Source organism: Procambarus clarkii, chromosome 31 (assembly GCF_040958095.1).
Source record: "Procambarus clarkii isolate CNS0578487 chromosome 31, FALCON_Pclarkii_2.0, whole genome shotgun sequence".
NCBI lineage: Eukaryota > Metazoa > Arthropoda > Malacostraca > Decapoda > Cambaridae > Procambarus > Procambarus clarkii.
This window is the reverse complement of record NC_091180.1, coordinates 15,632,251-15,654,585: the sequence shown is the minus strand read 5'-3', so window position 1 is coordinate 15,654,585 and position 22,335 is coordinate 15,632,251. Positions and strand designations below refer to the sequence as shown.

Here is a 22,335-nt window from a genome sequence, read left to right as displayed (position 1 = left end):
TGTCATGATATTAATGATGGAAGGTTGAGTCAGTGAACTGGTGCTAGTGAGGAAGCTGTGTGGAGCTGTGAGGGCAGAGCTGGAGTCTGCGGGAGGAGCTACGACACCTGAAACAACGTCAAGAGGAAGGAAAGGAGCAGAGCAGTATAAGTCTTGGTCTTGTAATGTCGTAAAGGACAGGAGGGGCCTTAAGAAGACTCTGACAAAGCCGCCTACAGATGTCATAAAGACTTCCAACTCATTCGCCGTGCTGCAGGACGGGTGCTGTTGGCAGCCTGCACTTCGCTAGAAAGGAAAGGTAACGAAGGGAGCGCCGCTCCCTCAAAGTGCTCACAAAGTAAAGGAAGTACCTAAGCGAATTTTGGTTGTGAGAGATTCCCAGGTGAGGTATCTGGAGAGAACTTTTGTGCCAGTGATAGTGGGAACAGGTTAAGGGTTTGCTATCCGGGAGCTGGAGTTGGTGATATAGTAAACAACATGAATGATATTATGGCTGGAAATGGGAACAAACCCATTATTTGTATCAGTGTCAATGGAAATGATGTTGGACGAGTTAGGAGTGAGGAACTGATACGGAGGTTTAAGACAGCCATAGAATTAGGAGCAAGGGAGGAATCCCGATAATATGTGACATTCTTCCAAGAAAGGGAGTAAGAAATGAATGGTTGTCGAGGGCACTTGGTGTCAATTGCCGGCTGGAAAGATATTGTGAATCAAATGCAATATCTTTCATAGATAATTGTGAACACTTCTATAGAAGAAATGAAATGTATGCTCGTGATGGGGTGCATCTATCGAGGGCTGGGGTTGTTGCTGTTGCGAACTCGTTGGAACCAGTGGTTAGAGGTGTTTGTTTGGGTTTGGGTTTAAACTGTTAGTAGATAGTGGTATGGGAATTGATAGGGAGGAAGGAGGTAGTAAAAGTATGTGTTTGTGGGAGAAACAAATTGGCAAAATGATCAGGGAAAGAGAAGGTCCGCAAAATAACAATTCACTTAGGGTATATTACACTAACAGTAGAAGTCTAAGAAATAAAATTAACGAATTAAATGCTCTTGTCTGCACAGAAAAAATAGATATTATTGCAATTACCAAAACGTGGATGAATGTAGAAAATAGAGAACTATTAGCTGAATATCAAATAAATGGATTTAAACTATTTCACACAGATAGATATATTAGACGAGGAGGGGGAGTAGCCATATATGTTAGGGACAATTTGAAATGTAGTCTCAAAGAGGGAATCAAAACTGAGCCACACACACAAACTATTTGGATAGAATTAAACGAAAAAGCCAATAATATTATAATAGGAGTTATATATAGCCACCAAATTTAGACAGAATGGAAGCAAAGCATTTATGGGATGAAATATCTAGAGCATCTAGATCTAACAGTATTTATGTCATGGGTTACTTTAATTTTAGTGGAATAAATTGGTTTAACAGAACGGAATAATGAAGCAGAAGCTTTTCTAGAATTAATTGACGATTGCTTTCTTACGCAACACATTAAGGCAGCAACACGGGGAAGTAATATTTTAAATTTAGTGTTAACTAACAGGGAAACACAAAAAAATTAAATCGAAATAGGGAGTGAGCTAGGGAACAGTGATCGAAATAGGGAGTGAGCTAGGGAATAGTGATCACAAAGAAATCAAATTTAGTCATAGAATGGAATAGATTTGTAGGAAAAAATTATGTTAAAGCCGGTCGGCCGAGCGGACAGCACACTAGACTTGTGATCCTGTGGTCCCGGGTTCGATTCCGGGCGCCGGCGAGAAACAATTGGCAGAGTTTCTTTCACCCTATGCCCCTGTTACCTAGCAGTAAAATTGGTACCTGGGTGTTAGTCAGCTGTCACGGGCTGCTTCCTGGGGGTGGAGGCCTGGTCGAGGACCGGGCCGCGGGGACACTAAAGCCCCGAAATCATCTCAAGATAACCTCAAGATCTCAAGATATACCCATCTTGTGGGCGGTAGTGGAAAGGGTTACAGAGGCACATAATGGGCTCAGGGACTGAACCCCACAATTCAGTTAGCTAAGCAAGTTACAATCTTGATAAACTAGTTACAAAATTCAATGTAAGTCGTCACATCAACAATGGGTTCGAGATCGATCTCAAGTACAGGTTCTAAATTAAGCAACTGACATATGTGGAGAGCTAGTGTCACAATTGATATGTTTGTCCTGCACACCGCCCCCCATCCAGTGGGCAGCGGTGGATAGGTTACAATCACTCAGTTACTACCTACAGTTAGCAAACTGGGGATATTTGGCTAAAATTTCTGGTAGCAGATCATTTTGAATGAAATATTTACACATCTTTGAAACATTGGGAGCTTGAACGCGGTCGGGGGGGGGGGGGAGTGAGCTGGAATGCGGGATGAGAGCGGGTACCTTGCGTGCGGCCGGAATTGCTGTGTGCTCTGTAACCAGGCTGTAACGCCTTGTGAAAGACTTACATCGTTTGCTGGTGACTGTCGATGGTGTTAGAGGCTTAGAGGAGGTCATGACCCCTGCTGACCGCTTAAGTACCCTGCTTTGGTGCGCGCGCATCAAGGCGCAACCCGTGAGGCAGACGTTTTCTCCCTACAGAAACTTTCCTGCTTTTCCAAGCAGGATCATTTCTAAATATATCATAGCTCTTAATGTTCGTGCTTTCTGGCCTAAGAGTGTCAGTAACTCTCTTCTGTCATTCCTAATTTCCTGAAATACTGCAGCTTTTACAGCAAAAATTGTAATGCTCATCTCCAGCTCAATTTCAGACTAATCACATGCAGTTTTAGCTGCCTTGTCTGTGTCGTCATGATGGACAACACCTATGTGAGATGGTATATATACAAATTAGACTCTGAAACTCTTGCTGTGTGCATTAATAATGTTGTTTATAATGGAGGTTACAAACATTTCTAGTATCTATTTTGCATGTCGGGTTTTTAAGGATTGGAAGAGCTAGCTTTGAATCACATAAAATTACTCCTCCATTGTTCTTCAGTGCGTTAGTGGCAAGATGCGGTGGAGCCAGTTCTGCATGTGTGGAGCCAGTTCTGCATGTGTGGAGCCAGTTCTGCATGTGTGGAGCCAGTTCTGCATGTGTGGAGCCAGTTCTGCATGTGTGGAGCCAAGCCAGTTATTGAGTCTCACACTTGTGGTCTGTGTACATGGCTTTCTTCTAGGTTGGAGTCTCCTAGAGCCCAGGTGAATGGAATGTTTATTTCCACGGGAGTGTGGAGGACAATTTATATTCTACGATAATTTTCGAGACTTAAGATAGATTTTCACCAGTCTCCGTGGTGTAGTGGTAAGACACTCACCTGGCGTTCCACGAGCGCTTTGTCATGGGTTCGTATTTTATATATATACGTATCGGCCGGGGAGGATTTACTGGGTGCAAATCCTTAACTGTAGTCTCTGTTTAACTCAACAGTAAAATGGGTACTTAGTTGTAAAAACAATTCTTCGCGGGGGTCGTATTCCAGGGGACATAGGATTAAGGACCTGCCTGAAACGCTTCGCATACTAATGGTTGTACAAGAATGTAACAACTCTTGTATATATCTAAAAAAAAATCTATACATTTTCGAAAATTCCTCAGGAATTTTACAAGAACATAAAAACATCAATGCTATGTTTATGACACTTATAGACCAATGCAACTTCTTGTATATAAATAAATAAATAAATACGCTTCTTTTATCGTTGTCTTGGTTTGTAGGAGTAAGCGATCAAACGTGAATACGAAAACTCAATAGAACATTTCGTACCAGTTAGGTTATAGCCTAACTCTGACCAACCCAACATTTGATAGAACGTAAATATTATATAAACTAATTATATACAAAAAATACCAAATGTAAAATAGACAGTTTTTATTGCATAATAATTTATTAAAAAGCGACCATTAGCTCTATCTGGGTGGTGGTGGGGGGGGGGGGGGTGTTTGCAACGTTTGTATACGAAAGATCGGAACAGCGCGCTGCTTGGGGGACTGTGAGTGACTCTCGCTCACATTTCTCTTGTTATTGTAGACTTAAACAGTTATATGTAATATTTACAGTTTATTATACAAGTTGTTTGGTGTGGTTATGTTATTAGTGGAGTTTAGGAGGTGTGGTGGTGTATGGGAGGCGGTGGTTGAGGAGGGAGTGGTGTGGTGGTAGACCCATGTTTACTGGTCAGGCAAGGCTCATATGTTGGGTCTACCACATGTGTCCCGTGGTAGACCTTGAGGCTGCTGTACTGGTGCTCGGGAGCCCCCTTGGTCTGGCTCCTAAAGTCTGCTGGTCTAGTGGTCTTCAACCACTGCTGAAACCAGAACTGCCAGTCCCCGTTGTGGCGCAGTGGTAAGACACTCGCCCGGTGCGTCGCGAGCGCTGTGGTCTGGGTTCGTATCCCGACCCGGGGAGGATTTACTGGGCACAAAGCCTTAACTTTAGTCTCTGTTTACTCCAGAAATAAAATAGGTGCCTGGTTCTTAAACGATTTGGCGGGTTATATTCCGGGGGAAAAATTAAGGACTTGCCCGAAACCCCATGCGTGCTAGTGGCTGTACAAGAATGTAACAAATCTTGTATATATAAATATAATATATATATATATATATATATATATATATATATATATATATATATATATATATATATATATATATATATATATATATATATATATAATATATAATATATAATATATAAAAGTAGATTTCCTGTATGGTGGTTTGTTTTTCTGTTTCCAAAAAACTAGGAATGTAAACACGAAATGTTTTCTTAGCCTGTAAATGCTAGGACTGTTGGGTTATGTTAAGGTGGCTGTATGTAGCGGCCTCGGCAGTACACACAGTACTGCCACTACTTCTACACCCATCAATAAATAAGAGTTAACGTTTGATACAAATTTCTGTGCTAATGATGGTGGTATGTTATATTTTATGTTGAAATATAATGCAAAAGCAAGTAAAGCTTGACTAAAAGTTAGTCAAGTACAGTTATCGAATTGGTTAGGAGTCTTAAAATAATAACAATTAATGGTAACGTCTTCTCACAGACATAACAACATAGGATAAAATCCCACACATTTATGTAATATATATAATTTGTGAAATTGATGTAAAGATTTAGAGCAAGAGATTTACAATGAGATTAGTCATTGAAATGCCTCATTGTAACCACTAACCTTGACAAAGCACTCAGGAGAGTTTGAAAGACTTAGTGTAAATCTTTACGTTAATGTGGGTTTTTATCCTGAATAATAATAATATTATTGTTACTTGTGCAGTGCCAACCCTTACCAGCATTAACATAAGCAAGGTTAGCTAATACTATTTTGGATAAAGTAAGCATGTATCTGGCAGTTATATAAAAAAAGTGGTTTTCCCATCGTGATATAAATGGTTTGCAACCTTTTTGTGGCATGCCTTTATTTACTTGTAGAACTTACCCCAAGTTAGGTTTCACTATTTTTTAAGACATATAAGTACTGGCAATTCTTATTTTTGGTGTTATCTTACATTTGAACAATACTTATTATTGTTCAATATTTTTTTATGTTAAATTTTTCCATCAGGCAATGGATGTTGATCTTTACGATGAGTTTGGTAACTACATTGGGCCCGAGCTCGACTCTGACGAGGAGGAAGATGACGACGACGAGGACGACTACCAAGACAACGACCAGGATGTGAATGGTTTTGATGACGACGATGGGGCCGGGGGAGAGGAAGAGGAAGTCTCGGCTCAGGCTGTGGTGCTTCACGAAGACAAGCAGTATTACCCCAGTGCTGCCGACGTCTATGGCCCAGAAGTTGAGACCATTGTACAGGAAGAGGATGCTCAACCTTTGACCCAGCCTATCATTCAGGTAACATTCACTATCCTATCATTTGGGTTACAATGTTACTCCAGCTAACAGGTAACAGCTTATTCAAGTAAAAAAAATTCAACTTTTCCATCTGATTCATTTCCAGATTTCCCATTAAAATATAATAAAATATTTATACCGTGTGTATGTGTGTAATTACCTAAGTGTAGTTACAGGATGAGAGCTATGCTCGTGGTGTCCCTTCTTCCCAGCACTCTGTCATGTAACGCTTTGAAACTACTGACGGGTGTGTGTGTGTGTGTGTGTGTATAGACACAGTGGTGCCTCGATTAACGAGTTTAGGCAAAGTTAGTTTTGAGTGCCAGCTGCTGAAGCCTCACTGGTTGAAGGCACTTGGCTTGCCTGTGATGCCACACTGGTTGAAGGCGCTTGGCTTGCCTCACTAGTTGAAATGTATTTCAATATTGGTCTTTTTGTTAACTTATATCAGAAACAGTACTACTGCCCACCTTGAGGTTACCTTGAGGTGCTTCCAGGGCTTAGCGTCCCCGCGGCCCGGTCGTCGACCAGGCCTCCTGGCCTATATTAAATTCCTTGGCAACACTTGAAGTCAACTGGCATTTTCACAAAGTTGTATAACACGTAGCTTGTCTTTAATTGTTAGGACAACCTTCTTCCTCTTAACACCTCCAGAACGATTGATGCTCCTACCAGACATAGTCTTGGCCAAAAATGTTCAAGGTTACTATGAAAATAAAAAAAGTTATTTAAAAAAATATTTCACTAATGGTGCGGCACTTTGGTATAACACGAGGGACGGGAGCACATGGCTTGACTAGGCCTGGACGGGTCCACTTGGGATAGGCAGGCACGTTACGTATGTCGCCAGGAGGAAAAACTCACAATATTTTTTAAGAAAATTTCAGCCTGTGCAAATTGTTTCTAGGTAACTTGTATATTTGTTATTACATAATTACAGTACTAGTATTTCTTTTGTTTTTGGCTATGATGAATTGTTCTAAAATTAATGGTAATTATTGTAGAGTATAGGCCCCCTCTACATCCCCCTTATCCCCTCAGGTGGTCCTTCCCAACGCTCCCCTCCCGACACCACCCACCCATCCCACCCCATCCTACACCATGCGTCTAGAGCCACAGCCGTACGGGATTAATACAGTATAGCCCGCCGCTTGGCTTTCGTATCCAGACAATTCACCGCTTCTCCGGCTGACTGTCCGGATAGTGCAACATCGGCAGCAAGTTAACCGGCCCAGGTTTTCTATCTGGCCAAACACCCGCTTTTCCAGCTCCCATGGACATTTTGGCCGGACAGTGAGATAACTTTATCCGGCCATGGTTTTAGCCGGATAAGGATGTTTTCCGGATGGTCGGATTCCAGATAATCACGTGTCTACAGTATATATATATATGTGTGTGTGTGGATGGGGGAGGGGGGGCACATTTAATTTCATCTAATGCCTCTATTCACCTAGCAGTAAATAAGTACAGTACCCAGGAGTAAGGCTGCTGTTGTGGGGTTGCATTGTAGGGAGGGTCAGTAGTTTGATCTTGGGGGGGGCCTAAAGTGTATATATGCAGGCTTCCTGACCCTCAACAAAAACAAATTATGTTACGTCAGTAAAGACCTGGGTAAATACTAGTTTGGAAACGGATATTGATTTATGGAAAAAATTACATTGCAACATAATAGACGAGGAATATAAAAATGAGTAATATAAAACTTTCCTTATTAACACTTTCGCCTTCCTGGCGTGCACACCCCCAGCCTACCCCAATGTGGGTTGAGCGTTTCACATGAGCGTGCGACCACACTAAAATGGGTATACTCCTTTTCAGTTTTCTTGTCTTAATTTTCGCTGTACATTGTTCATTTTGGTATCAAATTATTCGCAATAGAATTCCCTACATGGGTATATGCATATAAGCTTCAAGGGTTTGGCGTGCCACCCACACCAAACCCAAAAATCGGCCACCCGTTACCCGTGAGCACGCAACAGCACTGAAACGTGTATCCTCTTTTCCAGTTTTCTCACCTCAATTCTTATGCTATGAATTTCATTCATAACATTTCATTTGTTCATTTTGGTATCAATATGTTCACAATAGAATTCTCTACAGGGGGGGTATCTGCACACAAGGTCCAAAAGCTTGGCTCGCGCCCCCGGCAGCAAAGCCAAAAGTCGGCCAAGTGTTACCCATGATCGAGCACCCATTGGCACACCCACAATACCCGCACCCAAATGTGTATACTCTTTTCGGTTTGATAACATCAATTTTCATGTTACGTTATTCATTTTGGTATCAAATTATTCACAATGGAATTTCCTACAGAGGTATATGCATATAAGGTCAAAAAGCCCGGCATGCCACCCACAATAAATCCAAAAATCAGATGTGCGTTACCCGTGAATGCGCAACAGCACTAAAATGTGTATGCTCTTTTCAGTTTTTTCACGTTAATTTTCGTATTACATCTCTCATTTTGGTATAAAATTTTTTGCAATAGAATTCTCTAAAGGGATATATGGGTATAGTCATAAAAGCCTGGTGTGCCATCCGCAGCAAACCCAAAAATCGGATAAGTGTTACACCCAGCGTGCACCCAGCCGCACACCAATACTAAACTGTCTATACTTTGTTTACTTTTCTCACCACAATTGTCATGATACGTTGTTTATTCTGGTACCATATTGTTCGCAATCTAAAGGCCTGCATTTTAAAACTAGTCCCATAATGATTGGGAAAATAATTGAATTTTAGCATGTTTTAATTTTGGATGCAACATGCCTTCCCACCGGACATCCATAAAGATATTAATTGACACAGTCTGTCCCCAGCGGACGAAAGTGCCAAGACTACTAATAGCCCAGTTGATAGAGCTTTGGCCTCACATGCGTGGGGTCCACGGTTCAAGACTCCTACACCCCAGGTGAATGGAGATGAGGAATCACCTAATTGTTTCAAGTGTAGGTTACACATACTGAACAAGTACTGTACTGTACTGTATATATAGTACAAGTGAGTCTGGTTGGATTTAAATGGAAGTTACCTTGCATGGGCCAATAAGCCTTCTGCAATTTCCTCTATTCTTATGTTCCTATGTTCTTATAACTAAGATCAGGTATCAAACACAGTATCATTACTAATTCTATATTTAGTACTAAAGTAGCTTAGCTAATTGGTGGTTTATGCATTACGTGAATGATAGATTCCTAAGTAAATCCACAAATCCCCCGCTACTTGTGTGTCGAATTAGGCGAGTAACTTAGGCATGGAAAATGCGTGTTTCAGCCGGGGATTTGTCGTATTGAGGTTTGTTGAATTGAGGCTCCTCTGTACTAACAAATGTTATATGTAGTGCGGCACACTCACTTTCCCAATGTTATCGTGGTGGCTGCAGTACAGGGGTTAATGCATAAAATGTCTCCTCATATTAACACACTACACATAAAAGTAACCTCGCCCCTCTACTAGTACTAAGTACTAGCCCCTCTACTACACCTTACTTTGCTCCTCATCACAATCGACTTGAGAATGGTCCAGGACGGACCGAAACATCGTCGGCCCTTCACATTCTAGTACTCACCTAATTGTACTCGCCTAATTGTGCTTGCGGGGGTTGAGCTTTGGCTCTTTGGTCCCGCCTCTCAACTGTCAATCAACTGGTGTACAGATTCCTGAGCCTACTGGGCTCTATCATATCTACATTTGAAACTGTGTATGGAGTCAGCCTCCACCACATCACTTCCTAGTGCATTCCATTTATTAACTACTCTGACACTGAAAAAATTCTTTCTAACGTCTCTGTGGCTCATCTGGGTACTAAGTTTCTACCTGTGTCCCCTTGTTCGTGTCCCACCCGTGCTGAAGAGTTTGTCTTTGTCCACCCTGAGAATTTTGTAGGTGGTTATCATGTCTCCCCTTACTCTTCTGTTTTCCAGGGATGTGAGGTTCAGCTCCTTTAGCCTTTCCTCGTAGCTCAATCCTCTCAGTTCCGGGACGAGCCTGGTGGCATACCGCTGGCATATCTAGTGTGTGGTCTGGTCATCATACTTTAGCCACGTTATTGTGACTCATCGCCGGCACACTACACATACAAATTTGTTTGAAAGAAATTACAGTGTTGTATTGTATACTTTGTCCATAACATGAATCTTTTTTTTTTTTTTTTTTTTTTTTTTTGCTCTGCATTAGTCACTTCTCTTCCCTGTTGAGGGTTTTAACTAGAACTTGGTTTGTAATGCTATTTGTACACCAGGTTCAATTAAATTAAATTGTTTACTTTTATGGCAATTTATTGTCTTCTCTGACACTTCAGTAAAGACAGTGTCAGTGAAGACTCATAAACTATTATAAGTTGTAAACTTACTTGAATGCCTTTTTAAGTGTGGATCATTGTTTTACAGCCAGTAAAGGTGAAGAAGTTCAGCCATGTTGAGAAAGACTTACCAGTCACCTGCTACAATCTGGAGTTTCTGGCTGATCTGATGGACAACCCAAACTTGGTTCGAAATATCTCTCTTGTGGGTCATCTTCATCATGGCAAAAGCACCTTTGTGGACTGCCTTATACACCAAACACACCCAGAATTCAGGTACAAGCCTGACATTATTTCAGGTGGATTGGGTAATACTGTACCCAACTGTACTATAATTATACTGAATCATGCCAGATATGCTTGGAGTACTCATTGCAACTTTTCTTTACAGATGTAATGCTTTTAAATTAAGTTCTTCACTCTGTTTCAGACTTTCATGGAGTGGGATGACAATAGCCATTAGAAAATAGGGAAGTAGTAAAGAAACAGATCCTAAAGATATTGCAATGTTGTACCCATCCATTCATCGTATTGGGCTGATGTGTATGTGTGTGGTCCCAGCACTTGACCTTGGAATCAAAAACTCATACACATTCATACCTACCTTCCATTCACCCTATCTTGCATGTGACAAAACATTACAGAGAATCGGCACCAGTATTCAATAGTAGATCATCGACAGCAGCACCCTGCAGTACTATGCTGCTCCAGACTTGTATTTGCTCCTTCTCAAACTGGTGTCATCTATCCTAATTCTCTACCACATCTAATCATTATTATTCCTTGCTCTCTGTGTTAACTGGGCATTAGCAGGTAGGCAAAGCATTGAGCACAAATGTTTACAATCATTTTACATTTTATAATAAAGCTCCTTGGATGTGCTCTCACAGCTAATATCTCTACAATTTACCCAAGACTCATTATGCCTACTGGGCTCTAATACTGTACTTTTATCCAAAGTATGACAGGAATCGTGCAAGTACATTCAGTACAGGGTTATGAGAGGTAATGATTAAATAACTGGAGATAAATGTTTAAATCAACAACATGAAAAATTATAAGACATTGGATTAGGTACAAGGTCTAAAAACAAAGGTGAACAGATGATAAAAGGCATGAGAGGGGCGTATGTGCAAGTAAAATTCTAATTTTTCATATATGACAATGATCGCAAGGAAGATGGGACATGATGAGCATAGCTCTCAACTTGTGACTCCACTAAGTAATTCCACCTCGGTAATTGCACATGCTCAGCTAAGGGAAAATAATTTGTAATGGATAAACTTAGTTGACCTGCAGGTAGCCCTGGATTTGTATGGCCCTTGATTACTGTGTAAGTAAAATGTTGTTAAAAGGACACTTTGCTGGACCAAATGTTAACAGCTGTATTTAGTATGTCTTACCGTATTTACAAAACGTGCTTGACGTATAGTAATTCACATTTGTCCCTAGATTAATATACCCCTGTATTATAGTAGTTCCTCCATGGCTTCAGAGGCACTCGGCAGCACTCATTTGCTGTTGCTATGTAGCTCATAATAATGCTTGGGTAATTGTCCTCTTCAATTACAAGGCATAGAGAGAAAATTTGTTAAATTATATTGCAAAATTCAGTTAGACACAAAACAAGGACAATGTCTGAGATATGGACAAGTTAGAGTTGTCCATGTCTCTCCACGTGTCCATCCACCGGATGAACTAAAACATCTATGAAACTATAGCATCCTATTAAAAGATTGTATTTAATAAAGATGAATCAGGTGGATGTATCAGTTAGAAGGATCTGTTCAAAATAATCGAAGCTTGTTTGTAGACGGCGACTATTGTCTAGTGACGCTCCTTGGGATAATGCGGTTATCATATGACGATTTAAACCATTATTATCTGGCTTTTACCTGTATGATGTATACATGGATATAATAGGTCTATGTGGATGTAAATAAAGGAAAGCAAGTGATAAAACAATCAGTGAAACATCGGGAGGACATAACACTGCACATAGCATCAGCAAGGTTGAGCACTGGGCATTGACAAGTGCCAGACGCAGTCTTGCAGCAACCTGTCCTCTTAAAAAGAACGTCGCTTTTGGCCATTTGCCCGTATAGCCGAATATGGAAGTAATTTGAAAATGAAAAAAAAATGAATATAACTTTGGAAATTTTTTTCAACAACAGTAAGTTAAGGGTCCTCTGATAGGTTAGGTGGGCAGGAAATTCTCATAAAGTTTCAAAACGGTATGAAAAACGTTAATGGAAAGAATCCTTTTCTAAGCTGGTCGAGTAAGCCGGACGACTCAAACAGAAAACAGAATAGTACGTCACTTTTGTGAGTCGATTTCATTTTAAATTACGTCCAAATTTGGCCATAGCGCGCATACGAGCGAAAAGTGTCGTTAATTTTAAGAGGACGGGTTGCTTGCAGAGCACCTCCACCTAGTGAAACGATAAATATCCACTTATTTTCTTGCTTTTCTTGCATTTTGCTTACAAATTAATAATTCTGTAATGAAAAATTATTTGTTGTAGTTTTTATATTTTGAGCACATGGACGATATGACCATTTATTTCATTGCCGCTGTCCTAGAGTTAAGGACTTTGGAGTCACTGAAAGTCCAGTGACTGAAATCACATCCACACTGAACGTATGTGGTTGTAATTATATTACAGTATATCCTTATTTTGATCATGCATGTGACACCCAGACAATGAATGTCTAAATCATCATATGATGATACCTGCATTACTCCGTAAATCACTATATGATAACTGCTGTCTAATAGTTAAATAATGTGATTATTCACGTTTTTGTTTAAATATTTACAAACATATACAGTGGATTTTTTTTTTTACAGCTTAATAACTTGAAGTTGATGTTTCAGGAGCAAGGAGGATGTTCCTGTCCGATACACGGACACACTGTTTACTGAGGGTGAACGAGGGCTTAGCATCAAGGCTACTCCCATTACTCTAGTGATGCAGGATGTTCGCAACAAGAGCTTTCTCATGAACATCTTTGACACCCCAGGACATGTAAACTTCTCTGATGAGGCAAGTGGTTCTTATACTTGTTGAAAATCATAAAACGTCAAGAATACTTTTCTGTTAAACGGTTCCATGTGGATTGCCATTTTTATTTAGCATGACTATACACTATTTCCTTGTATCCTGTTGGTTCCATCAAGCACTTTATATTGGTATTAAATAACCCAACCCATATATGGAACGGAAGTGATGACATTTTGGTCTGTCCTGCACCGTCACCAATTCATGTCATAACGTTACTGTATAATGGTCTGGAATGGATCGAAATGGATTTGTATTTAACTTCGTGTGTGGGTTAGGTTATTTGTTTCACCGTGTTATTGTGACTTATTCTGTTTATATCGGTACTCCTTCATTTTTCTTCATTCTTAGAAAGTAGTGTTTTTATATCACTCTTTCCACTACTGCTCTTTATTTTATTCACAAACTATGATCTGCATCACTGCCATACTCCTCAGCCAGTTGCTTTCTTCCCTTCAGTCACGATCACGCTTTCCTAATATCTTGGCCTTATTATCCGTGTAGGTATTACCATGGCCGGGATTCATCAATCACTTATGCAACCACTTACGAGACCTCCTTAACTATGGAGGGTAAGGAGGTTTCCTTAACTTTAACATCTTTCCTTAATGAAACATATTTTCTTAACTATGGCAGCTTTGTTTCCAATTGTTAAGCAGTTTATGACCTCCAGAACTTCACAACTCAAGGTTATTATTAATAAATAACCTCATAGTTCTTTGGAGCTCAAACTGTTTAATAAATATAAACAGTGCTGCTACAATTGAAGAAATCTGTAGAGATTTAATCCTTAAGCTGCTAAGGGGCCCTGAGGAGATTTACACCCCTGTGTGCAAGAAAAAAAAAATCTAAAATTTTTTCCTCTTCTAAAAATGTTAATTTGTGTTCACCGAGCACGGGAGAAAAAATAAAATTGTAGGTGACATATTCTGGCCGCAATAGGCCGAGGAAGTCTGGCAAAATGTGGACGTTGACAGAGCAGTCATGAGAGGAGGTCAGTGTCACCCGAGTTGTCAGGTGGGAGTTACCACAAAGATGATATTACCTAATTATTTCAATGTCTCTGATTGATTTTTTTTTTTTTAGTTTTTTGCAGTAATATTATTCAACAATATGTAGTGTGGTAGATTTATATAATAAAAGGGATGAATCATCGCTATACTCAAAAGTTTGGTGTGCATATTAGTGTTTCAATTATTATGTTCATAAAACAATAAACAAATAGTTTTGCTGTTATTACACTATATACACAGGTTATATATAAGTATCTGCATGTTTTGTTCACCACAACGAACCACTAAGTTGGTATTGAGGCAAAAAGCAACGAGGAGTGGCCATCACACAGCATCCAGCCACTCACTGCCACTCCCTCCCTCACCTCACTTCACTCACCAACATTCCTCCTCCCACCATACTGTTTTTGCTTTTATTCACTATATACAGATGTTATATATAAGTATTTACATGTTTTGTTCACCACAACTGTACAACTAAGCTGATATGGTTAGTTCAGGCACTAAGAGACGTCGCGACACATAGTCAGCTGGCGGCTGCCTCCCTCACTGATTCAAGACCAGACGCACTCAAATTTCTCCCATCAACAATACTGTTTGTGGTGTTATTACACTATATACACACATTATATATAAGTATCTACATGTATTCTCCATAACTGTACACCTAAGCTTGTAGGGTTTCCAAAGAGCATAGTGGCCACCCTCTACACAGATAGACAAATCATGCAGACGATGCCACATTTGTTACCCAAATGGCTTTTCCCAACATAATCTTTTTGCTGTTATTACAGTAATACACACATTATATATAAGTATCTATTTTTGTGTTCACCATAGAGAACCACTGAGCTGGTATGGTGAATGCATACAATAACAGGTGGCCACACAGTCAGTAAACAACACTATCTCCCTCCCTTCCTCCCTCTCTCAGAATTACTAATTATCATTATAGTAATTATAGTAGGAGATAGTAATTAGCAATACTATCTCCCTCCCACACAGTGCTAATTATCACAATCCTGGTAATTTTTATCACAGTCAAGGGTCTTCTGTAATACTGCCATCGCTAAATAATCGCAGTTACATATTTATTTTTACATTTTTAGGCAATGCTGTGGTCACAAGCTGAACAGTAATGATGTTTGCTCATGCTGCGGGCACCAGCCTTGGTTGCTCACACCGGAGAATATTGCCCACGATTTTTTTTAATCATGGCATCTGTTTACAAGAGCCCCAAGGAAGCTGATGTGAACCCCGTGTAGCCGCGGTCCATTTGAATCGTGCCCGGCACCCTTTGTCGTATATATATACGCCATGCGCAAGGTGGGACGTGTTACTCCCGGCGTATATATATGCCATGCGCAGTTTAAGGGTTAATTAAGTGATTATGTAACTGCTTGATGAGTCATGGCCTTTGGTATCCATGGTTGCCTTGTGGTGGTTCCTGGGATTAACGTTTTTGTGGCTCGGTCTCTGATCAGACCTCCTGGTCGATGGTCTGGACAATCAGGTTGTTAAACTATGCTGACCTTTGAATCACAGCCTGGTTGATCAGGTACCCTTTGGGGGTGTTTATCGAGTTCTCTTTTGAAGCTGCATAAATTCTTCGCTTTTAAGGCATTGTCAGCAATGTCTTGTTGACCTTTTTTTTTTTTTTTTTTAAGTTAAGGTCTTCTTTCTCATACTTAGGCTACACACTACTGATCCTTTTTTCTAAATGAATTACCAGAGGAACATTGTCTCTTCTGGCAGAGTTTGGATTGGAATATCCATGTCTGTAGGGTTGCCTGACCTTTTGTGCCTCCATAACTCTTGCCAGTTTTCTTATTGTGGCTTCCACCATTATACTTCCCTTGGGTGCCAGCCAAAAGGGATTGACTACATTTGCCTCGGAAAGCAGCAAAAAAGCATTAATTATACTTGCGTTGGGGAGCAAGCAAGTGGGATTGATCAGTACAGGTGCTTGGTGAGCAGCACACTCCAGTCCTCTCTAACGTACCTGCCCTCACACTTAATGCACAACAATTTTAATGCAGTGGCATCCAGGACAGTGTCAAAATTTAGAAGTTATTTTGTGAAATAAAAAGCACTGCAATATTGATGCCAATTCTGGCTAACAAACTTCCGCCTTGATTGGTTAGTTGGATCTAGATTTGTACACTTCTAGTAAGGTAAAACTAAAACAAATCTGACATGTCAAATCATAGGAAGGGGGCATTTTTTTTAATATCTTTTCCCTGTTCGGGTTATTCTGGGATCAGTTAAGAATGGGAGGAAGCTAAAGTTGAGAAGTTCTATTAAGATGCAGGTGCTGCCACCTGGGGGCAGTCAGGGAAGAATGCTGCTTGGTAATCTCGGTGATACCAAATAGTGCTTGGAAATTCTTTGTGTACTTAGGGCAGAACTTTTTAGATCATTCCAGGTGATGCAGACGATGGGTCACAATAACGTGGCTGAAGATATGATGAGCAAACCACACACCAGAAGATGAGTAGACAACGATGTTTTGGTCCGTCTTGGACCATTATCGAGTCGATTGTCTTGACAATTAACTTGGTATGGTCCAGGACGGACCAAAACATTGTCATCTGCTCATCTTCTGGTGTGTGGCTTGCTCATCATTCCAGGTGATATTGAGCATTTTCCAGTGCCTCATTAGCAACCAGTGTGAGAGCTGGCAGAGAGGTTTGAAAGGGAATCCCTGCTATACTGGTACAGAATGTCATCCTATGCTGCTGGGTTACCAGTCACGTCGTACCCATGACATTTCACCAACAGACTTGAAAACCTTCCTAACCCTACATAATGTAATCCAACCCAGCCTAATAATCTAACCTAAGCTAATACATGCTGTTATAAGTTGGGGGTTCTGCTAGGGTGTAAACCAAGGTAATGGAGTACCGCCTAAAGAGGGTTAGGATAGGCACGGGCCCCCAGGGAAACAGTTCCCAAGCTTCTAATAAAACGGTAGACTTCAGTCTAGAGCAGATAACATAACCCTGAACCAGATGGGTGATGGTAACTCCAGCTGAAATTTTACTTTAATATAATTTATTAACCCTAAACCCCCCCTCCCCAAGTACAACTTAAATACTTTACCACCTCAGTCTTACGTTACCTCTCTGACTCCATATAGGCAGAAGACGAAATTCACATACAGCAAATAGTGATAAAGTCTGTGATTCCTTCAGGGACAATTTAACTTAACCTCAAAGCAATTTAACTTAACCTTTGCTTAACCTCAAAGCAGTGAACATGTGTTCACATGGTATGTGGTAATGTACTTATAGTTAGTTACACTTAAGAAGTAGAGTAGGAGGTAAGAGAGAGAGTCCATGCAAATCAGTCTACCACTGTTGGACCCCAATTCAAGAAGAACGCCAAGCGACCTGTGTCTCATTGTCCTGGGTCTCCTCTTGGTCAACTGATTGTACAGTAACACATTCAGGGCCTATCACACTAAAATACATATATAAATGAAGGGTCCCTATTTCATCTTTGTGTAAACAGTTGTTATATGCTCCTGGACCATCTGCCACTGTGCAATACTGGCCCCAGGGGTCGCAACAACTGCCACCTAATGATATAAGGCTTTGACAATCGGAAAAACGAGCTGTGTCGAAGAGTCTTGTGTGCAATTATACCATACCTTGCCCTGACTGAGCACGATCCTAACCACTGCACCAGTAGGACCTTGTCTCAGCAATCAGCTGAGTGTTCTGCTTAGACAGGAGCTTTATTTACACACTCGAAGTCTGGTATAATTTTTAATGATCATTATTGACATCTTTGCATTAATAATTTGTATTTTGTATGTTCACTTTGAAGGCAAGCCAATTAATTGGATGTTATGTTGCAGGTGACAGCCGCTATGAGATTGAGTGATGGTGTGGTGGTTTTTGTAGATGCTGCGGAGGGTGTGATGCTCAACACACAACGACTCCTGAAACATGCAGTACAAGAACGATTGGCTATCACTGTGTGCATCAACAAGGTGGACCGTCTCATACTGGAACTAAAGCTGCCTCCTCAAGATGCTTATTATAAACTAAGACACATAGTGGAAGAGGTTAACTCTCTTCTCCAACAGTACACAGACCAGGAGAATCCACAAACCATCTCCCCTTTGTTAGGCAATGTTTGCTTTGCCAGTTCTCAGTATTCTCTCTGTTTTACTCTAAAATCCTTTGCTAAGACATACGCCCAACATTTTGGATACGAACTTCCATTAGAAGATTTTTCAAGGAGGTTGTGGGGCGATATATACTTCAACCCTCGAACTAGGAAATTTACGAAGAAGCCTCCCACATCAACAGCTCAAAGGAGCTTTGTTGAATTCATCCTTGAACCACTTTATAAAATTTTTGCACACATTGTTGGTGATGTAGATACTCATCTGTTAACGTTAATGGAGGAGTTAGGCATCCACATGAGCAAAGAAGAACAGAAGATGAACATCAGGCCATTGCTGAAACTATTCATGTCTAAATTCATTGGAGAGTTTGAAGGATTTGTTGACATGTGTGTTCAGCACATTCCATCCCCCAAGGCATATGGGAAGCAGAAGGTGGAGACTACTTACACGGGTCCACTGGATGCAGAACTGGCAGAAAGCATGATGGCCTGCGACCCCGAGGGCCCGCTCGTTGTTCACACCACCAAGCAGTACCCCAATGAGGATGCAACTGCTTTTCATGTATTTGGACGCGTTCTCTCGGGAACCATTCATGCCAACCAAGATGTCCGTGTGTTGGGTGAAAAATACACACTCATGGATGAGGAAGATTCCCGTATACTGACTGTTGGAAGGTTGTGGGTGTCTGAAGGCAGGTACAATATAGAGGTGAATGCTGTACCTGCTGGTAACTGGGTCTTGATAGAGGGAATTGATGAGCCTATTGTTAAGACTGCTACCATCACAGATCTCCCCCCGACTAGCGAGCTACACATTTTCCGACCGCTTAAATTTAACACTCAGTCGGTCATAAAAATTGCAGTCGAGCCAGTGAATCCATCAGAGTTGCCAAAGATGTTAGATGGCCTTCGTAAAGTGAACAAATCCTACCCACTTCTAAGTAATAAAGTAGAAGAATCTGGAGAGCATATTATTCTTGGAACGGGAGAATTGTACCTGGATTGTGTTATGCATGATTTGAGGAAAATGTACTCTGAGATTGACATTAAAGTTGCTGATCCTGTGGTCAGCTTTTGTGAAACTGTGGTCGACACATCCTCGCTAAAATGCTTTGCAGAAACTCCAAACAAGAGAAATAAGATCACTATGATTGCTGAACCATTAGAAAGAGGTTTAGCTGAAGATATTGAAGGAGAAGTAGTGCAAATAAACTGGGACAGAAGACGACTAGGTGAATTTTTCCAGACTCGTTACGATTGGGATGTATTGGCTGCTCGGTCTATTTGGGCATTTGGGCCCGATCACAGTGGTCCAAATATCTTAGTAGATGACACTTTGCCCTCGGAAGTTGACAAAAATCTGTTGTCGTCTGTAAAGGATTCTATTGTGCAAGGTTTTCAGTGGGGGACAAGAGAAGGTCCTCTCTGTGAAGAGCCTATTCGAAATTGCAAGTTCAAGATTCTTGATGCAGTCATCGCCGAGGAGCCTTTGCACCACGGAGGTGGTCAAGTTATTCCCACAGCCAGGAGAGTTGCATACTCTGCCTTCTTGATGGCAACACCACGACTCATGGAACCATACTACTTTGTGGAAATCCAGGCACCAGCAGATTGTGTGTCATCGGTATATACAGTGTTAACCAAACGACGTGGCCATGTAACCCAGGATGCTCCTGTAGCTGGTTCTCCGCTCTATACTATCAAAGCTTTTATACCGGCAATTGATTCGTTTGGATTTGAGACAGATCTGCGTATGCATACGCAGGGACAGGCCTTCTGTCTGAGTGTATTTCATCATTGGCAGATTGTGCCGGGCGATCCTCTAGATAAGAGCATTGTGATTCGACCCTTAGAGCCCCAGCCTGCCACGCATTTGGCCCGTGAGTTTATGATCAAGACCCGACGAAGAAAAGGTCTTTCGGAGGATGTGTCTATTAACAAGTTCTTCGACGATCCTATGTTGTTGGAACTTGCCAGACAAGACGTGACACTCAACTATGCTTAAGGGTTAGTTACATATTTGGACATGTATTATATGAGAAGAATATATATGCTTGTGTACAATTCTTTGGCTTTTAGTAGGAATTTCATTACTATATTTGAAAACAAATAGTATAATTCTTGATTAACTTAATATAACTAAATTTCAGTACTACAAATTAGAGTATCCTATACCTGAAATTCTTGTCCTAAGGTTTTTTTTTTTTTTGTAATTATTTGTATGGAAAATAGTGGTTTGCACTAGCTGTAAATTGCCATTTTTATAAATACAGTGGTAAAATTGCACAAAAATTTAATGTTTATTTTTTATCCTGGCATATACCATCCTGTAAGTCTTTTCAGTACAATATTTAGGTGTTAATGTAATTACTAAAGTGTAGTTACAGGACGAGAGCTACACTCGTGGTGTCCCGTCTTCCAGTGTGGGTCTTTGTGTTTTATAAATGTTCTGATAAGATCTCTCACATTTTATGTGAATGTTTATCTACCAGAAGTTTATAAGTTAGCTTCACTAAAGGGTTATATTGTCCAACCCTTTAGTGCATAAAAAATGTGTACTGACATACTGGTATTCTATCTTAAGATTGAATGCCCTAAAGCTCCTCCAACACCTTGCTTCCCTCTACTTCTCACCTCTCTCTCACACCATATAAATGCAGGCAAACTAGGTATTCACAATGCATTTAGTTGTGGACCACCACAATGAGAGCTTCTCCCTCTCCCTCCCTCCTTAGCTTCCAGAGCAGTCCCCTCTGCCAACAGTGGGGTTCTTATTACAATTTTACCTGAACTTTCAGCCCATAGTCTGATTACAATCACTTCCTTCTATGTACCTTGCTCGAGGATTAAACTGTTGTTGCCACTGTGTACTTTCTCTTCTTTGGCTGCCCTCACACATTATTATAGGTTTATTATCTGTGGTAATGTTTTGTTGTGAAACTGATTCAATCTGGGGCAGTACAACGTAATGTTTATTTCATTCGTTTATTAGGGAAACTTAAATTATTAGTATGTCCGCATTTTTCCACGCCATCTTTCACCTCGCTCACAATTACTCCTATACAGCACTTGCACTGCAAATCATTCATAAATATTTTGCTAAATATCTTCCACACATCTATCTCCCAACAGCTCACTTGCACGTCTTGTCATCTTCTTGTTGGTCTGGCTACCTTGTACTCCCTACTACGTCAAGTGTGTTCTTCGCTTACTTCTTTGGAGTACAGTATATGGCAATGGACAGGTATGGTGGCAGGCAGAGGTGGTTGTGATCCATTGGTATGGTGGTAGGCAGGTGTACTGGTGATGTATTGATATAGTGGCAGTATGTATGGAGATAGACAATTGTGTGAGCAAATTTATCAAATTTAAAGCTCAAGAGGAGCAATTACCTTACTCTGCTACTCCAATCAGGGGGATGTATATCCGGTTCGCCCTGGGCTTAGCCACAGTGGTCTCCTTCACACAGTCCAACTCACACTAAAGATGTCTTTAAGGAGTTACACAGACCTACACTTAAGACCCCCAGACCATGCCTCTGGCATCCCAAGGGCCAGTCACAAGGGAGGGGAGGGGGGTCTCTTCTACCCACAGGATCTGGCCCAGGTGCATAGACCGAGACAGCGGGCATTCAAATTCCCACGGAGAAACTGAATTCCAGGACCCTACAACCTGGCACATAATTTGTCAAGTGTCAACCTGTCAAACACAGTGCAGGGGAGAGAGAGCCCAGAGGCCAGACAGCCTCCAGAGAGGTAGAAAGGAGGGCTGGAGGTTAGGGAGGTCAAAAGGTCAAAGTGATAGAGGACCTCTAACTGACCCTTGTCGATTGAAGGTCCATATATTGTCATACGTATTTTCAATTTTCTATATTCTGTATTGTCAACCAAATATATGGTACTTTTGCTGTGGTGATTTAAGACGAAGGGGAAGGAGGATGGAGAAGAAGGGAGATAATTAAGGGA

At 40.9% G+C, this 22,335-nt stretch overlaps 1 protein-coding gene across 3 annotated transcripts; it reads left to right on the top strand.

The window, feature by feature from the left end:
* The first annotated feature begins 3,940 nt into the window (after positions 1–3,940).
* LOC123758645 (116 kDa U5 small nuclear ribonucleoprotein component) lies at positions 3,941–20,662 on the top strand. Of its 3 annotated transcripts, none has more exons than XM_045743170.2 (5): positions 3,941–3,992; positions 5,565–5,858; positions 10,247–10,434; positions 13,037–13,205; positions 18,096–20,662. In XM_045743170.2, exons 2-5 carry the CDS (start codon positions 5,568–5,570, stop codon positions 20,373–20,375), a joined length of 2,928 nt encoding a protein of 975 aa, XP_045599126.1. In that variant the 5' UTR covers positions 3,941–3,992; positions 5,565–5,567; the 3' UTR covers positions 20,376–20,662. The 3 variants fall into 3 exon arrangements, with proteins under 3 accessions (XP_045599126.1, XP_069190472.1, XP_069190473.1); XM_069334371.1 differs by lacking the exon at positions 3,941–3,992 and adding an exon at positions 4,028–4,046; XM_069334372.1 differs by lacking the exon at positions 3,941–3,992 and adding an exon at positions 4,199–4,345.
* Positions 20,663–22,335: the final 1,673 nt, after the last annotated feature.

Coding starts and splice junctions, on each gene's coding strand:
- LOC123758645 (XM_045743170.2), top strand. CDS start 5,568: ATGGATGTTGATCTTTACGATGAGTTTGGTAACTACATTGGGCCCGAG. Junction 5,859..10,246: donor TGACCCAGCCTATCATTCAG/GTAACATTCACT, acceptor ATTGTTTTACAG/CCAGTAAAGGTGAAGAAGTT. Junction 10,435..13,036: donor CAAACACACCCAGAATTCAG/GTACAAGCCTGA, acceptor TTGATGTTTCAG/GAGCAAGGAGGATGTTCCTG.